A 15319-nucleotide genomic window follows, 5' to 3' on the forward strand; every position below is an offset into this window, starting at 1 on the left:
ATCAGGAGCATCACCTGGAAATTGTTCAAAATTCAAATGCATGGGTGCCAGGAAGAACTACTAAGTCTGGAAACTTGGACCAGAAGCCTTGGGCATTTGTATTTTGAGCAATTCCCCACATACCAGGCTTGGGAACCACTTATTTAGCCTTATTCCTCACCTGGACAGAGGACTGAAGGCCCAGAAAAGGGAAGTCCCTTGTCATTCCATGGCCCCAGCTGCCTGGAGGATGGGTGAAGATCAGAAAGGTCTCCAGATTCGTCTAGTCCTTCCCCAAGCGAAACTGTTTGAATGCTTTCTCATCAATCTCGAACCATCCCGTACAAATCCTCTCTCCTACAGACATGATGAACAGTCCAACAGCTTAAGTATTTCCCATGCAGATAAATTCGGCATGTGTCAAGGACCCTCAATCCACTGCTGAACATCTAATTTTCCACCATATTCATTCAACCAAAATGTCAGAGAAATCCTTAGCCTGGCATACAAAGTCCTCCTTGACCTGTTCCTTAAGTCTCATTTCCCACCAGAACCTCACTCATATTGTAACTCCTAACCAGACCACACAGTTTGTTACTGGCGGGGGGGGGGGGGGGTGCCGGGGGGGGGGGGCGGTGAGGGAGGGTGCCTCACTTCCACAACTCTAGCATACGTTAAGTTTAAGGGTGACAGGATGTGGAAGGACATATGAGAAGTGCTGAGGTTGTTCACTCAGACCCGTACTACAGAGCTCTAGGACTCAGAAAAGCTCCTCTGCTGTCAGCATATGAATCATCCATGATACCTCTGTATTCTTGCAACCACCCTGAAGTTTTTGAAATGGAATTTCTATCAAATGCATAGTGCAAAATTGCTGGAAGCCACCAGTCACCCTTTGGTCTTCCAGCTCACTGATAAGACAATGCTTACCTGCCCACTCTGCTCCCACCCTCCCCACCCTGATTCCCTCTTCCCCCAACAGAGTGACTGGTACTACACCATACCACAGCTGCCTGCTCTTCCCACCTGTGTTCCTCTCCCTTTCATGGCCCCATGAAAGGCCCCTTGAGCCCAGTTCCTGTGTGTCTAGATCGGATTGTCTTGCCTCTGTTGGTGTTCTCTCAAGAATCAGCCAATACCCGGCTCCCCTACACAAATCCTCTTGCCTCTAGGTCCCTATAACATAATTTAACACAATTACATACTGTGTTGCTTCATGGTAGACAGAAGGTAGGTCATGACACTGGTTAAGTTGCTAAACCCACTCTGAGCTTTGAGCGAAAGGACTGCTTCTTGATCCAGCTCCCAGAACACATAGCTAGGTAAACGGGGTATTCATCTGACCATCTAATAACTTGTTCAGTAATTCCCTGGCAAGACATCTTGCTGAGAACATAGTAGGTATATGAATCATGAGTTTTATACATTATTTTGTCCTGCAGAAAACAGCTACTCAATATTTGAGTGAATGAATAAATGCACAATTAAGACTCAAGTCATACAACTGCAGTCCAATCTCAGCCCTATCACTTGGTTGGGTTATTTAACTGCTCTAAACCCTCTCCAACATGGATCGTTAAGATCTCTTAGGATTGTTGCGCAGATTAGAGTATGATGTAGAGTATTTAACATGTTGCTTTTAAGGAGCACCTGAAATAAATTGCCAGGGAAGAGAGCAGACGATTATTAAAAGCTGCCTGGGCATTCAGCTGCAAAAATTCAGGAGGGTAGTTCTACAGCAGGCTGTAAAACACTCCAGTATTCAGTGGGCTCTTTAAAACTGCCCGTTTCAGAACTACCTCTAGCTTCTCTTCTTGCCACTCACCAAAGATCCTTGCTACCTCTCCCTGAGACTCAGCCCCCAATACCAAGTTCTGGGAATGGATGTGCTCTCCCTGTTGACTCCCATTAGTAAAGTCAACCTTGCATTTTTTAAGGAGGCTCTTTCAAAGTCCGTTGACAGCAGCGGTGTGGTATGATTACTGTCAGGACCAACAGTGCTGAATCTCTAAGAACCCAGAAGTTCTATAGCACAATTGTCCACCACTTAGATAATTCCTTCAGGTCCCTACTTTCTGTCAGGTGCTTAGCATTTGTTTTCAAACTGTTCTCAAAGACATATCATCATGAGCTTCAAGAGCAAGTAACCTTGGGAGCCCCAATTTTAAGAGAAGTTAGCTTGAGCTGGGACCAAGTGACTTACCTACACTCAGCTGGGCTGGATGGAAGGAACATGCAGAAGTGACACATGACCAACAAGCAGGTAGATGAGGGTGCAAGGAAGCTGTAAACACCTATCCTGAGGCTCACAGCCAGACCTCTAAACCTTACCAACTGTCATTGTGCAGGAAGGCAGGCCAGATGTTCCTTCCTCGGATATTGAAGACACTAAAAATCTGGACCTCTATGTAAAATTTGTCATTTCAAAATACTCTGCCTAACAAAGCCTACAGATGAAGACCGCCAGTTTGTGATTTCCATAACACCCCAGCCCAAGCAGCTCCCCTGGAAAAACAGGCTCACCAGAGTTAATCATGATTCCTTTCTCTAGAAACTAAGGCTACAAACTGTCCTCCCTGGACACATCCCAATTTAAAAATAAAAGACTTTACATCTTAAGACTAAGATTTACTTTCAGAGAGGGGAAAGGAGGGAGAAACATCTATCCATTTCATCTCACATGACCCCAGCAGACCTGGCCCACAAGCCAGGCATGTGCTCTGACCTGGAATTGAAGCAGCGACTTTAGTTTTGTAGGACAATTCCCAACCCACTGAGCCAAGCCAGTCTGGGTTCCATCTTGACTCTGATGCCAACCTTCACCTCCATTCAGTCTCCATGCAGCTGTGCCCTCTTATCTTCGTTATCAGTCCTTGATCTATCACTCCCATGAGACCTGCTCCTTTTTGACCAACAACTCCTGGGACCAGACCTCTCCCACCCTTGCTTCCCGCTTCACCTCCTGCCCTATACCTGGCCAGCCCAAATATAACCTCCCAACCTCTTCCAGTTTTGCCCCTGCATTCTTCTCACAGTAAACTGCATCCCCTACTGCAACATTTGCTATCACGGATGATCTGTATGTACTCCATGCACTGCTCCTTTAAAAATGCCACTCACTTCAAATCCCCTACTCCTTGCCCATTAGGTCATGTGGATGAATACTGAAGCTTACAGGCTTAAAGTCTCAACTCCTCCACTCTCCCTACTAACCATTTGCTATCTCCTGGTCCTAGCAGGGGAGCAAAAAGCAGGCTTCTTAGCAAGGGAACCCAACAGGCCACAGGTCCCACAAACCCAAGTATGCAATCTAGCATAACCACAAATGGAGCAACTATATCCACCCCATCCCCCAGTCTAGCTATCTTCAGTCAAGATTTCTCCCCATTCCCTCCTGTAAACGTGATATGCCTTCTGTCATGATTCTTCCTTTCTTCCTGGATCCCCACTGTACCCAACCAACCAGGTCTTTCAAGTCCTCTACTACTTCCTAAGGTTTCTCTGGAGATTTTGATCCACTGTCATCATTCCTAACAGCACCTAATGACTTCCAAATGGACCCACCCAAAGTGCAAGCCTATCATATGGAAAAAATAAAATGGCAACCCAAACCCCTGAACCGTTAACACCTCTTCTCCCCTCACACCCTCTCATTTTCTATCCTCTCGAAAGGCATCTCAACCCACACAGTAACCCTAAAACAACCCCTCCTCAAATCTCCCAACCCCACACAACTAACCAATAACCCAAAGTTCAGGACCACAACCCTGGTGTCTGAAAAAGCCATGAGAATTAGCAGCATCTGGCAAAAAAAGTAGCACTAGATAACCTCAATGTTTCATAAAAATCATGTGCCATCAGACTGAACGAGCAGTCACACACTACACCCAAATTTTCATTACACAAGAGCATCTTTCAAATTCCCCACTTATAATAAACTACTCATTTATCCCAAACATAAACCTACAACACACAAAAACCAGTACTAATAGGTCCTATTCAGGATAAATGAAAAAGTGACCTACTGGTTTGATTTTTTTTGAGGCCAGCAAATAATCTTTCAGTAACAAGAACTAAGTGGGGTTCTAGGACAACCAAAATGGAATTTTAAGTGTCTCTTTCAGAGACAAAGTACACTGATGGCAAATATTAACATGAGCACTCCAGACTGGCTCTATATGCTCCCATGTTACCCATATTCTACACTTGACATCTTTGTGTTATTAAAAGGAAGGATAAACACCACTCCATCATATCAAGTTTTCAGTAAATGCTTAATGGAACATGTGAACTTGGACAGCAATCTAAGTCTGCCAAAACAGCAGACTAATTACACTCCCAGTAAACTTCAAATATATTTCAAAGAACCAGACACATAAAAATTCTTAGTTTATTAATCCTCTCATGAAAAATCTGCATTATCACCACAGATAAGTCACTGAAGAATCCTTACTCCTTCTGTGAATCAAAGAAAAAAAAAATTAGTTAGCAATTTAGGAACTAAACTTTAAAAATTAAAGTTCAAAGTCTTAAACTCCAAAATTAATGGCACCCATGCAGAACAAATATTAGTAACCTACAATTATGTTAGGTTTATATGATCATAACACAATGTAAGCATCAACAAATAAAGCATTCAAGTTATGAATAAAACAAAAGAGTTAAATATTACTAAATGTTAAAAACAAAACTATGTCACTATTAGTATTTAATAGGCTACAACTCTTGAGAGCATTTGTAAATCTACTTCCTAATCTATTTCACGTGCTCTACTTTTAAATTACTGTGTCAGTAAACCAAGTCTAGTGATCTAAATGAAAAGCTTCAATTATACCTGTTGTCAATCTCCAGCTCACTGAATCAGTGGCAGGGAAAGGAGAAGGGGAAAGGGAAAAAAACATTCATTATCAGTCCCTTTTTAAACTCCAAAATAATCTGCATTTAAGTGCATGCAATCAGGTACCTTAAAGATGATCATTCTGTTCTTTGCAACTGTATAAAGAACACTCCTTAGACATACTCATTGATTTTATTACTCCCAACTTTGAGAGTATCTTGCCTGATTACTACGGTTCTTATGCAAACAAGGTGGCTGGCCTGATGCGTCTGAAATGAAGGCAGGTCAGTATAATGGTAATGGCAATCCAAGCTGCCACTGTCTACTTCTAGATGAGGCAGGCATACCTAAGCCTTGGGCCCCCTGACTCTGCCCGGCAACACTGTGCTGGGCACATTGGCACCATCGACAGACTTGGTAGTCATTCCAGACTAAAGTCAAATTTAACCACAATGAGAGAGCTCTAATGATCAAACAAACCTTTTAAAACTTGTCTTGGTTCAGTACTTTAAAAGCCACCATTCACAGCCAACAAAGTAGTGCAAATTAGTATTCAAAGAGAATTTAGCTAAATTAAAAATGCTTCAAATGTTCTTTCAATGTCAGATTATTTATTCCTTAATTTTAAATAACTCCTATTGCACCCAAAAGGTAAAAGCAAATACCAATTCCAACATCTGAACAAAACTGAAAATGAACACTAATATGCCTGACTTTTTCTTAGCCATAAAATACATGAGCTCATCTATGCATTCATTTTGCAATTGACTTTTCAGAGCAGTGCTAGTGAAATCCACCAGTGCAACTTTAAGTAGGAACAGTGATGGCTCAGGTACCCTCAGGTCCCCTCTCTGTACCTGTCACCACTGAACAGTTAACACATGAGACTCAGGCTGAATGAAAAAAAAGAATGTGTTAAGTATCCTTCAGCTACAGATCAGAAGACAAATATTGACTGATTCTTTTCTGCAACCTCCACAACTTCTGTAAATAAGTATAAAGCCTCACAAATAGGGAGTGGCTCTAAGCAGCAAGCAGTTCCTCTGGCAGTTTGTTACTATTAACTTCATGACAATGAGAACTCAATGGGATCTGAATTCTGAGCAGGCAGAATAGGTTTACTGCCTGGCCTGGCAGGGAGTCATTAAGCAAGCACACAGGGTCAGTGACCACTACCGCTTCAAAACCCTACTATCCCCAAGCCAGGCTCAGTCCACATTATACACTTACAGAAAACACGTTTATCGACAGCTTTAATGTGAATATACAATTATACTGGAAATTTTTCAATTAAAAAAACACATCAGATGAAAAACTGGGTATCAGTAAAAACCAATGGAATGGTAAAGAAGGTAAAAGCCAGCTCTGAGTGGATGATTCCAGGACAGAGGCTTTGTTGTATTTCCTGGACTAGTTTATTACCAGAGCTGGCAGAGCGTGGAGCAATCTCCAGGCCCCACAGAAAAGACTTCTCATAACTGGATGAGAGGACCCTTCCCAAGCCCTGTGTTAACTAAAGCCATTTCCTGAGTATGTAACCTTCTGGAACACAGCTTCCCAAGTATAAGTTAAAAGGCCTACTTAGCAGGATATCCACCTTCGTCCACTGGGTCACTTCACAATCTAACATGCATTTTTGAGTTTCCAAAGTAAGTGTGATTAAAAGTTTTTGTCTTTTGTTCACAAAATGCTATTTTAAAACATAGCAGTAGTGTTGTAATAAACCATACTATAAAACTGTCGTTCAAAAGCCAACATGCAAAGCATCAAAGCAAACTCAGTGAAGATGATGCATCCCCACACCGTGCTCACAATCTCAGTACCTGCCAGACACTTCATTTCTGATGAACAAGAAATCCAAGAAAGGAGAGGGAAAAGGCAAAAAAAAAGTTCACAGAACACTTGATTATTTGTTAATTTAACAACCCAACACTTAATTCAACTGTTTACAGTTAGCTAGGCAAAGCTGGTAAAAAGCTGCGTATCATTAAAATCATTTACGTGTTGGCTAACTGGAGAGGTAAGCAACTGAGATTTCAATTGCCTCCCCAGCACGCCAGGGAAACACGGGCCACATTGATTCGACTCCTCCTTCAACCCGTTCGTCCATTTTAAAATTAGTCTCAGAAAACTACATCTGCTCCCGCAGTAAGTCTATGCCAATTAGCAGTAAAACGAAAAATTTCTGATTGGGCTTGCAAGTCACCCACCAACATGGTCACTGAACCAATGTGGCCCTCGTATTGTGCTAATCTGTGAGCTGTAGCGAAGCTACTGTGGGAGAAGCTACTCTACTGAGGTGGTGTTAAGATACTACATTATGTAGCTTCTCAAAATACATTACCTTCTGTAATCCAGAAGAAGTGGAAGGGAAGAAACATTAAGAAAGATTATTAAAACAATAAAATCCCTTTTCTATAAAATAAAGACCTAGAGTTGACACTTCTGCAATTTTGCTGAGGAACTATACCTTTTTGCCAGCACCAACATTGGCCTTTGCAGTCCCCCTGACTTTCTTCATTCTGTTCTTGCGTTCCTTTCTCTGTTTTCTTGAGGTCTTCTTCTTCTCATATAGGCCATGCTAAAGGAAAAAGGAATATATATATACAGGATACTTGCAAAACATTACCTACTAATCTGGTAGGGAAACAGACCAGCCTGGAGTTCTATAAATGCAGCTCCCCAAATTGAAAGTTTTCAAGTACATGTAGTACTTGAACAGAAAGGGTCATTAAATTAAGGAACAGTGTACAAAGAACAAATGCCCACTCAACACTCCCTGCATTAAGTTTGAGGAACTTAGCTATTGTTGGCCAGACTTGAACCTACAGCTTCCAGGGTCACCGCGGTTTGACCTCTCTTCAAGGGTCTCCTGCATTTCATCTCCAGATTTATTCCTCTCAGCTAACAGAGGAGCCTATACCAAGAGCTCTATCCACTCTGCACAGACTGCTATCATCTAGTTACCCATGTTCACTCTGCCCACTTTTATACTTGCTGGTCCTGCTGCCTGTAAAACTGCTTCATCATCTCTAGAAGGATCTCCACTTTAATGCCAACTCCTCAATGCACCCCAGACCACCCAATTAGAGTGCAGCACCTATCCATCACACCCCAGTGATTTCCCTCCCAGCTCTTCTACAGAAAAATTTAACAGCAGGGAGGAACACGGCTAAAGAGATAAGTAACAATCCATTTGCTAGTTTAGTTTACTATCTAGAATGTAAACTTGGAAGCTTGCCCAGCCTACTACTGCAGTTTACTATAGTTCAGTGCCTGGCACTCAGGAAATTATCAAAAAACCTTTGTGGTTCCTGGCTACCTGTGGGAGTTAAGTCCAAAAGACCTTTGGTAACAAGGATCTCACTTTATTTGGTGCAACCTACGTTTCCAAACTTGTCCCTATTTCCAGTTCTAATCTCCTGGAATACTACTTTACCTGCTCTTCTAGACTCAGCTCAAATGCTGCTGGCCCCACCTCTTGGGGTTCCTATATCAAAGAACGTTTTCTCTTAATCCCTTAAGAGTTCTTTAGGTCTTTATGTTGTCACTTCCCGATGCAATGCCATTGAAAAATGTCTTCAATAGCTCTTGAACAAAACGAGGATACCTACCCTTGCGAGTCTGTGCTTGGGTTCATTTTTCTTTGCATAATCCAAGGAATCATAAATCATGCCAAAGCCAGTTGTCTTGCCACCACCAAAATGGGTTCTGAATCCAAATACAAAGATGACATCTGGTGTGGTCTTATACATTTTGGCTAGTTTTTCCCGAATTTCTGTCTTGGGTACTGTTGCCTTGCCAGGGTGAAGAACATCAATGACCTAAAAGGAAATATGAAGTTTGTTACTTATTACAATGAAACACATCTTTAAAAGTAAAGAACGATTGCCTGGGCCAGTGTGCCTCCATTGGCTGGAGCCTTGTGTAGTGGGTTCAATTCTAGGTCACGGCACATAGCCAGGTTGTGGTCCGAACCACATTGGGGTGCATGTGAGAAAGAAGCCAATCCCAATCAATGTTTCCTTTTCTCCCTCCCTCGCTCTTTAAAAAAAGGCGGGGGGGGGAATGAAAACACACACGCAAAGTGATGAACAAGTAAGCAAACTCTGATGTGCCCCTTCTTTACCATTTGTTTCCGCTGAAGCAGTCTGTTGGTCATGAACTTCCTGGTCCGGATAGTCACTGTGTCATTCTGCAAACATAACATACCAGTTAATAAAACTACTCAACCTTTTCTTGGCCTTGCTATGATTTTCCAAGTCCTAGAACTGCACTGTCCAAATCAGTAACCACTAACCACATGTGGATAATAAAAATTAAATGTTTAAAATGGAATTCCTCAGCCACAGGAACCACATTTCAAATGTTGAAGAGCTACATGGACTAGTAGCAGGGAAAGTGCAATACACAGAAAAGCACAAATTCCCATCTCCCCCTAACCCACTTACAGCGCCTAACTCAGAGGGCACACCTCACACACACAAGCTAAGTATCAAGAAAATGCAGTCAACAACTTTGTATGACTCTCTCTTACTTCACTTTATAAAGGGACTCACCCTGGAGTACATTATGTCAACCTCAACACTATTGGTATTTTCATCGAGACTTGCCCTAAGTGTTTTAAGATGTTTAGTTGCCTCTAATCACTAGATGCCAGCAGCAAACCCACTTTCCAGTTGTACCCAAGTGTTTCCAGACTTTGTCCCCGTTGGGGCAAAGTCACCCCCAGTTAGGAACAGCCTTTCTGGAGTAATACGAGTGTTAAAGAGTCACAGTCCGGTGTTTATTAGCATCCTGCACTAATCTGACAAAAACGCTGCCCTGACCTGCATGTAAACTACCCTTCCTGAATGACCAACTCTACAGCCCATAAAGCCAGACTCCCTTCTGAATGGCCCAACAGCTCTTTTCCACAATAACTACCAAGGCAGGTTGATATTTAGCATGTTTACACTAAAAGAATGTTTACAATAGAAGAAAATTTTACCAAAAAGATGGAGAGGCTTCCCATGCCAAGGTCTGATCGCTAGCTTTGTTTAAAAAAGCACACCAAAATAGTTTGTTCACTTCAATAGTACTTAATTACGAATGTAAAGGGTCTGGGGAAAAGTGGCAGGTAAAGTGGACCTAAAAACTGGTGATGAACCTTTCGAATGACGGGCCTCGGTGGTCACAACTTAAGGATGATGGATTCTTTTTCCAGAGCATCCGTTTCCCCAAGGGATAAGAAAAGGACCCAATCAGTTGACAGTATTCTGGCTTACACATGACAACGGCTGCACCCGCTGGAACTCGCCGGGGGTCTGCCGGCACCCTCTTCATTTCTGCCCTGCCATCCCCAGCAAACGGCTTATCCATCCCAAATTGCGACTGCATGAGCAATGCCTTTCACCGCCCCCCGCCCCCCCGTCCCGCCACCAAGCTCTACGAAGCCGACAAACTCAGCAGCCGTTTCCACGTTCCCCAGGCCTTCAGTTCTGACGGCCGGCACGTTGGGTCGGCAGCGCAGCCTGGAAACCCAAGCCGGCGGCGCCAGAGCCCTCGGCAACCGGCCTCCGTCAGAAGAGGCCAGGGAAAAGCTACCAGGTTTCGGGGGACAGTAGCGCAGACGGGGAAAGCGAGGGACCAAAGATGGCTCAGATACACAACGGATGACGGCACAGGTACGGGAGACTCACCATGATGGCTACCGATCTTTAAGCAGCAAGGGAAGAAAAGAGAACTACTTGACACCGGCCAATCGTATCGACGCATACGGAAGGACCCCAAGCGCTGCCGGCGTGGGGCGTAGCCAGACAGCGCGGTGGACCAAGGCAGTGCCGGATTGAAAATTCCTAAAGCCCCGCCTCACCCATTTTTGGCCACGCCCCAGGATCCTGGACTGGCCAATCCGGAGACGGAAGAGTTAGGGTCTGACTAGGTTACGTAAGCACTTGTATTTGAGTTCAGTTCAGTGCGTTATCTAATTTGTCACTCCTTAAAGTTTCTGTAAACCGAGTTATAATTTAACTCCAGCCAAAGACAAACACTGTATGATTTCACTTATATGTGGAATTTAAAGAACAAAATAAACCAGCAATATCGATTTGAAAGAGACTCACAGACACAGAGAACAGACTGGTCCAGGTTGCCAGAAGGGAGCACATTGGCAGGATAGGTTAAAAAGGTGAAGGGATTAAGAAGTACATTTTGGTTACAAAAAAATCACAGGGATGTAAAGTTCAGCATAGGGAATAGAGTCAATAACACTGTAATAACTTATGTATGGTGCTAGGTACGTAATTTAATTATCAGGGGGATCACTTTACAGTTGCATCATTGTTAACCACTATGCTGTACACCTGAAATAAAAGATTGAATGTCAACTGTAATTGAAAAATGAAGTTAAAAAAATTAAAAAGAAAAAGTTACCTCCAACTTAGAAATTGGTAAAGCTGGAACACCTGGTAGGAGTCCCTATTGATCAGCCTTCTCATTTGACAACTAAAGAAACTGCAAACTGTACTTGAACAACAATAAAAAAAAAAGAAAGAAAAGAAAGTGCAGGAACCCTGACTCAAAACCTTTGTTATTTCAAGTGCACAAACTGTTTTTGATTTATTGCTAATGAGTATTTTTCTGAGATTCTCTGGTGATTTTTCTGACTAGAAATGAGTATTTTTTATCTTTTTGTGCAAATCTTAGTTCTTACAAAAATTGAGCTTTTAATAAGCCCTTGTTTGATCCAAAAATTTAGTTGTTCACAGTGAAAGAAACATGTCAAGATAAAGAATAAGAGTGTTCATGTTCAAAGAGAACATTAGGAAAGAACTTCCCAAAGGTTAGTGTGGACCAGGACACCAGGGTGCAGGCTTTGAGGGTAGCTTTTCAATATGGTTCAGAATAATAAGAAGAGTTAATACTCACTGAGTGATTGCTATGTACCTGTTACGTTATAATTACTTTCACCTTCATTATCTTCATTATGCCGTTTGACCTTCCAAACTCTGAGAAATAGCGTACCTATTATTTAACCCTTTTATAGATGGGAAAGGAGCTAAGATACGATAAGGTCAAAAAACTTCACCAAAATCACAGAACTTGGAGTCACTGTAGTTAAAGAACCTTTGCTCTTAACCTGTAGTCATTCATCAAGTCTTGTTGTTATACAATTGTCAGCATTACCGCCAAGGTACAATAGTGATTAACTGCTGAAATAGGTTAGGGAAATCCGTTTTGCTTTGCTTTTTGTCTGTGACATTATTGTTTTTACTAGTGAGAATTCATGGAGTCTGAAAATTAAATAGCATGCCTTTATAAAATTCAAAGGTTGTTGATCCACATTGTTGTGTTCTGTTTAGAGTTTCTCACAAACAGTAAAGAAATTTCAGGTTCTGTAGTGCTGAGTCCTATGTGGTGTGGTTTACTTGCTAGTCTCATTAGAATCACCTTCCACAGGTTGTCACAGAGTCTAAGCAAGCAATTTATTTCAATACATAAATTATCTCCCCTTCCTGTTCTCCCCTCATCTTGTTTCCAGAGCTAATCGTCATTCACTTTTCATTCTGAACTGACATTTTCAGCTTCCGTTTTTGTAATCAAGAATATGGGTTTACTTTTTTTTTCCAAAATAACTCTGTGAACTGGAAGAGCATGTATGGCCGTGTTTTCTGCCCTGTTTACTTCTTTTGTTGGTGGTCCAGATGGTGCCCTCTGTTCCTTGGAAGGATTCATTTTAGCCTCCAACTGTCCTTAGACAATTAGAGACCTTTATTAAGTTGGGATTAATGTTGATAATGACTATTTTTCATTCTTAGCAATTTTTGACTTTCTGGTTGTCTAAAAAAACCTGAGGCAATGGGTTGTAGTTACTCTGCAGGTGTCAGATGACCTGGAGAAGTGGAGCCAAAATGGGACTTTGAAAATACAAAATCTTCTGTAGTTTCAAGGAGGTACCGCAAGATGGCAGCGTAGATAGAACTAGAAAAATCGGCGTGCCCGAAGCCTCTCTTGACAGAGGCGCCGGGGAAGTAGCAGAAGCGGAAATGACCACGTGAGGGGCTTTACGGCGGCCGAGAGGATGCCGTGTTTGTGTCAGTAACGAGTCAAGAAGCACTCCCTGGAGGTGTAGGGACCTTCGTTTTTCTAAACCAAATCCCCGGGTCTCGAGGAGGTGCCCAGGCAGACGTCATCATGGTGAAGGAGCAGTTCCGGGAGACGGATGTGGCCAAGAAAATGTAAGATGGAGCAACACTGGCCAAAGGGCGGAGTAGTGAGGGGAGAGGGGTCCGAGGTCCGAGGTCCCGGTTTTCTAAGGGTTTGAGGTGAAGGCCAATTGGAAAGGGCGGGCCGGGAATAAGCCAAACGTGTGAGTATAGATCAGAACTACCAGAGAAGGTCAAAGAATATTGGTCAGGCAGAGAGCATTTCAGCATCTAGGGGACTGCAGGCTGGGGTGGTCCTGGGGTTGAGCAGGATGTGGCGTGAGCCTAGATAGTGGGTTCACCATGGGCCGAAGCTCGAGTTCTCACGAGGTTAAACGATAATCCCTTTCTTTATAGAAATCTTTCGCCGCTGCAGCGTGCGGAGCATTCTAGGGCAGGGACTACCTAATCCTGGTTTTGCTATAGAGCACATGATTGGGAGGCAGTATTGCTGATCGAAAGGATAGACTTGTCAAGTAGAGAACTGTACCACCGGCGATGGATAGCAGTCTCAGAAGTGACTTTACTATTCTGGGCCTTCTCCCTCAAAGCTTATTTATTAGGCCACCGCTCTCCTTAGAGTCTTGTAGAAAAATGAAAATCACTCGTTCTGGCAGTACCTATTTTACTGAGGAAGGTACTGTATGCTACACCCAGTGGTAGACCTTAGGCACAGGACACGAGTGAGGACCTTACTGCCTAGTCTAGTTGGAGAAGAGAAAGTAGACAAGCCACCTTGGTTATGACAAGTGCAAGGACAGGAATAGGCATAGAGGGTTCTGAGAGCACCGAGTGGGAAAGGGGTTCAGGCCGAAGAAAACAGACTATACAGCCTTCTTCACTAAGTGTACTGGGGGGAGAAAGCGTGGGTGATGATAAGGAAGCAGGAGATTTTAAGATGCGTTCAGGAGTCATCTTGCAAACAGTAGGGGACCTTTCAAGAGTTTTAATTAGGCAGGGGAGTGGCTTGATAAGTTATTTCCTTTTTTTTTAAGATGTCTTCATTAAAGAGGGACAGAATAAAAGGGAGACCTCGGAAGCCACTGCAGGGATCCAGGCAGCAGGTGATGATGGCCTGCCCTGGAGTAGGAGAGTCATTGGAGAGAAGTGGATTCAAAAGAGATTTAGGGTATAAAATTGGTAGTGAGGTAAGGGAGAAATGAGATTGACACACAGAGTTTCTTGCTTGGGCAGCTGTGTGAATGGTTGCCATTAACTAGAATGGGGAACGTGTGCCTTACCAGGCTGTCTCTCCAAAGCTACTCTGGCCTCTCACACCCTCCCCAACCCTTTCTATATATAATCTGTTCTCACAAAGCAACGCAAGAGACTGTTATGGTGCAAATTACATCCCTGACACTGCGGTTTAGAATCTTCCACCGGTTTCCGTTACACTAACATTTAAATTCTCTACCATTGCTTGCAAGCCCTACAGGACCTGGCCCCTACTCACCTCACTGACTTAATCTTGTACAGTTCGCTTTTGTGTGCTGTAGTATACAGCTTTCATTTGGTTCCTTGAAAATACCAAGCTCGCTCCAGTCCTAGGGCCCTTGCCATATTTACACTCTTATTTCAAAGTCTCAACCAGTGTATCATCTTATTGCTGGTTCCTTCTTATTCAAAATTCAGCTTAAAAGTCAATTTTATAGAGAGGCTTCCTGACCACACAACATAACGTAGACTCCTCACACTCTCTTTAACCGTTCCCATCATTTTAATTCTCTGTATTTATTCACTTTTGTGTATCAGTTTATGATGTATCTTGCCCACCCTGAACTGCGAGCTCCAAGGTTGTCAGGAACCTTCTCTTATCTGTATTTTCAGTCCCTGAGGATGGTGCCTGGCACATTGTAAATCCACAGTTTGGGGGGGAAATGAATGAAGCAACAGATTTGGGAGAGAAAGTATTGGGTCCTGTTTTAGATGTTCAAGTTTAAGGCGCCTATAGTATATGCAAATGTAGCTGCCCAGAAGAGGTGTCTATATGGTCTCCAGCTGCGTAAAAGTAGTAGCTGGCCTACAGATAATTAGACATCAACATGTGATCAAGTGACATGATTACTCAGGAGAAATACGTAGAATGAAAAGAGAATGAGGATTATAACCCTAGGTAGGGAGAGATGCCAGCATTTAAGGAATGGCAGTAGAAGGAGATATCACAAAAGCAACAGCCAGAGAAGGGAGGAAAACTCAGATTACATGGTGTCACCAAAGCCTTAAGAAGCCAGTATTTTCAAGATGAGGGGAGAGGAAGGCATTGACTGCTAATGCTACAGCTAAGTAAAGTGAAAATGTTCTTATTAGATTTAGCAAC

At 42.9% G+C, this 15319-nt stretch overlaps 2 protein-coding genes across 5 annotated transcripts in view; one reads left to right on the forward strand and one right to left on the reverse strand.

The window, feature by feature from the left end:
* Positions 1-4334: 4334 nt before the first annotated feature.
* On the reverse strand, positions 4335-10630 carry RPS24 (ribosomal protein S24). 4 transcript variants are annotated; one of them, XM_054572493.1, is made up of 7 exons: positions 10498-10630; positions 8946-9011; positions 8431-8640; positions 7287-7397; positions 6640-6657; positions 4814-4834; positions 4335-4437 (listed from the first exon to the last, which is right to left on the reverse strand). In XM_054572493.1, exons 1-5 carry the CDS (start codon positions 10498-10500, stop codon positions 6652-6654), a joined length of 396 nt encoding a protein of 131 aa, XP_054428468.1. In that variant the 5' UTR covers positions 10501-10630; the 3' UTR covers positions 4335-4437; positions 4814-4834; positions 6640-6651. The 4 variants fall into 4 exon arrangements, with proteins under 4 accessions (XP_054428468.1, XP_054428469.1, XP_054428467.1 ...); XM_054572494.1 differs by lacking the exon at positions 6640-6657; XM_054572492.1 differs by lacking the exons at positions 4814-4834; positions 6640-6657.
* Positions 10631-12855: 2225 nt separating this feature from the next.
* The window catches only part of POLR3A (RNA polymerase III subunit A), a 51980-nt gene continuing 49516 nt past the window's right edge, over positions 12856-15319 (forward strand). The window contains exon 1 of the mRNA XM_054572495.1: positions 12856-13035. Within this exon, the coding sequence (XP_054428470.1) occupies positions 12992-13035 (44 nt within the window). The 5' untranslated portion in view covers positions 12856-12991. The remainder of the gene's footprint in view (positions 13036-15319) is intronic.

This window comes from Pteronotus mesoamericanus, unplaced genomic scaffold, assembly GCF_021234165.1.
Source record: "Pteronotus mesoamericanus isolate MK-2021 breed Mesoamerican mustached bat unplaced genomic scaffold, CSHL_Meso_final contig_24, whole genome shotgun sequence".
Taxonomy (NCBI): Eukaryota; Metazoa; Chordata; class Mammalia; order Chiroptera; family Mormoopidae; genus Pteronotus; species Pteronotus mesoamericanus.

Excerpts from the sequence above, each read along its gene's own strand:
- RPS24 (XM_054572491.1), bottom strand. Across the intron at positions 8,641-8,945 it reads TGCTTCAGCGGAAACAAATG|GTCATTGATGTTCTTCACCC; the intron begins GTAAAGAAGGGG and ends ATTTCCTTTTAG. Across the intron at positions 7,398-8,430 it reads CCAAGCACAGACTCGCAAGG|CATGGCCTATATGAGAAGAA; the intron begins GTAGGTATCCTC and ends TTTTTCCTTTAG.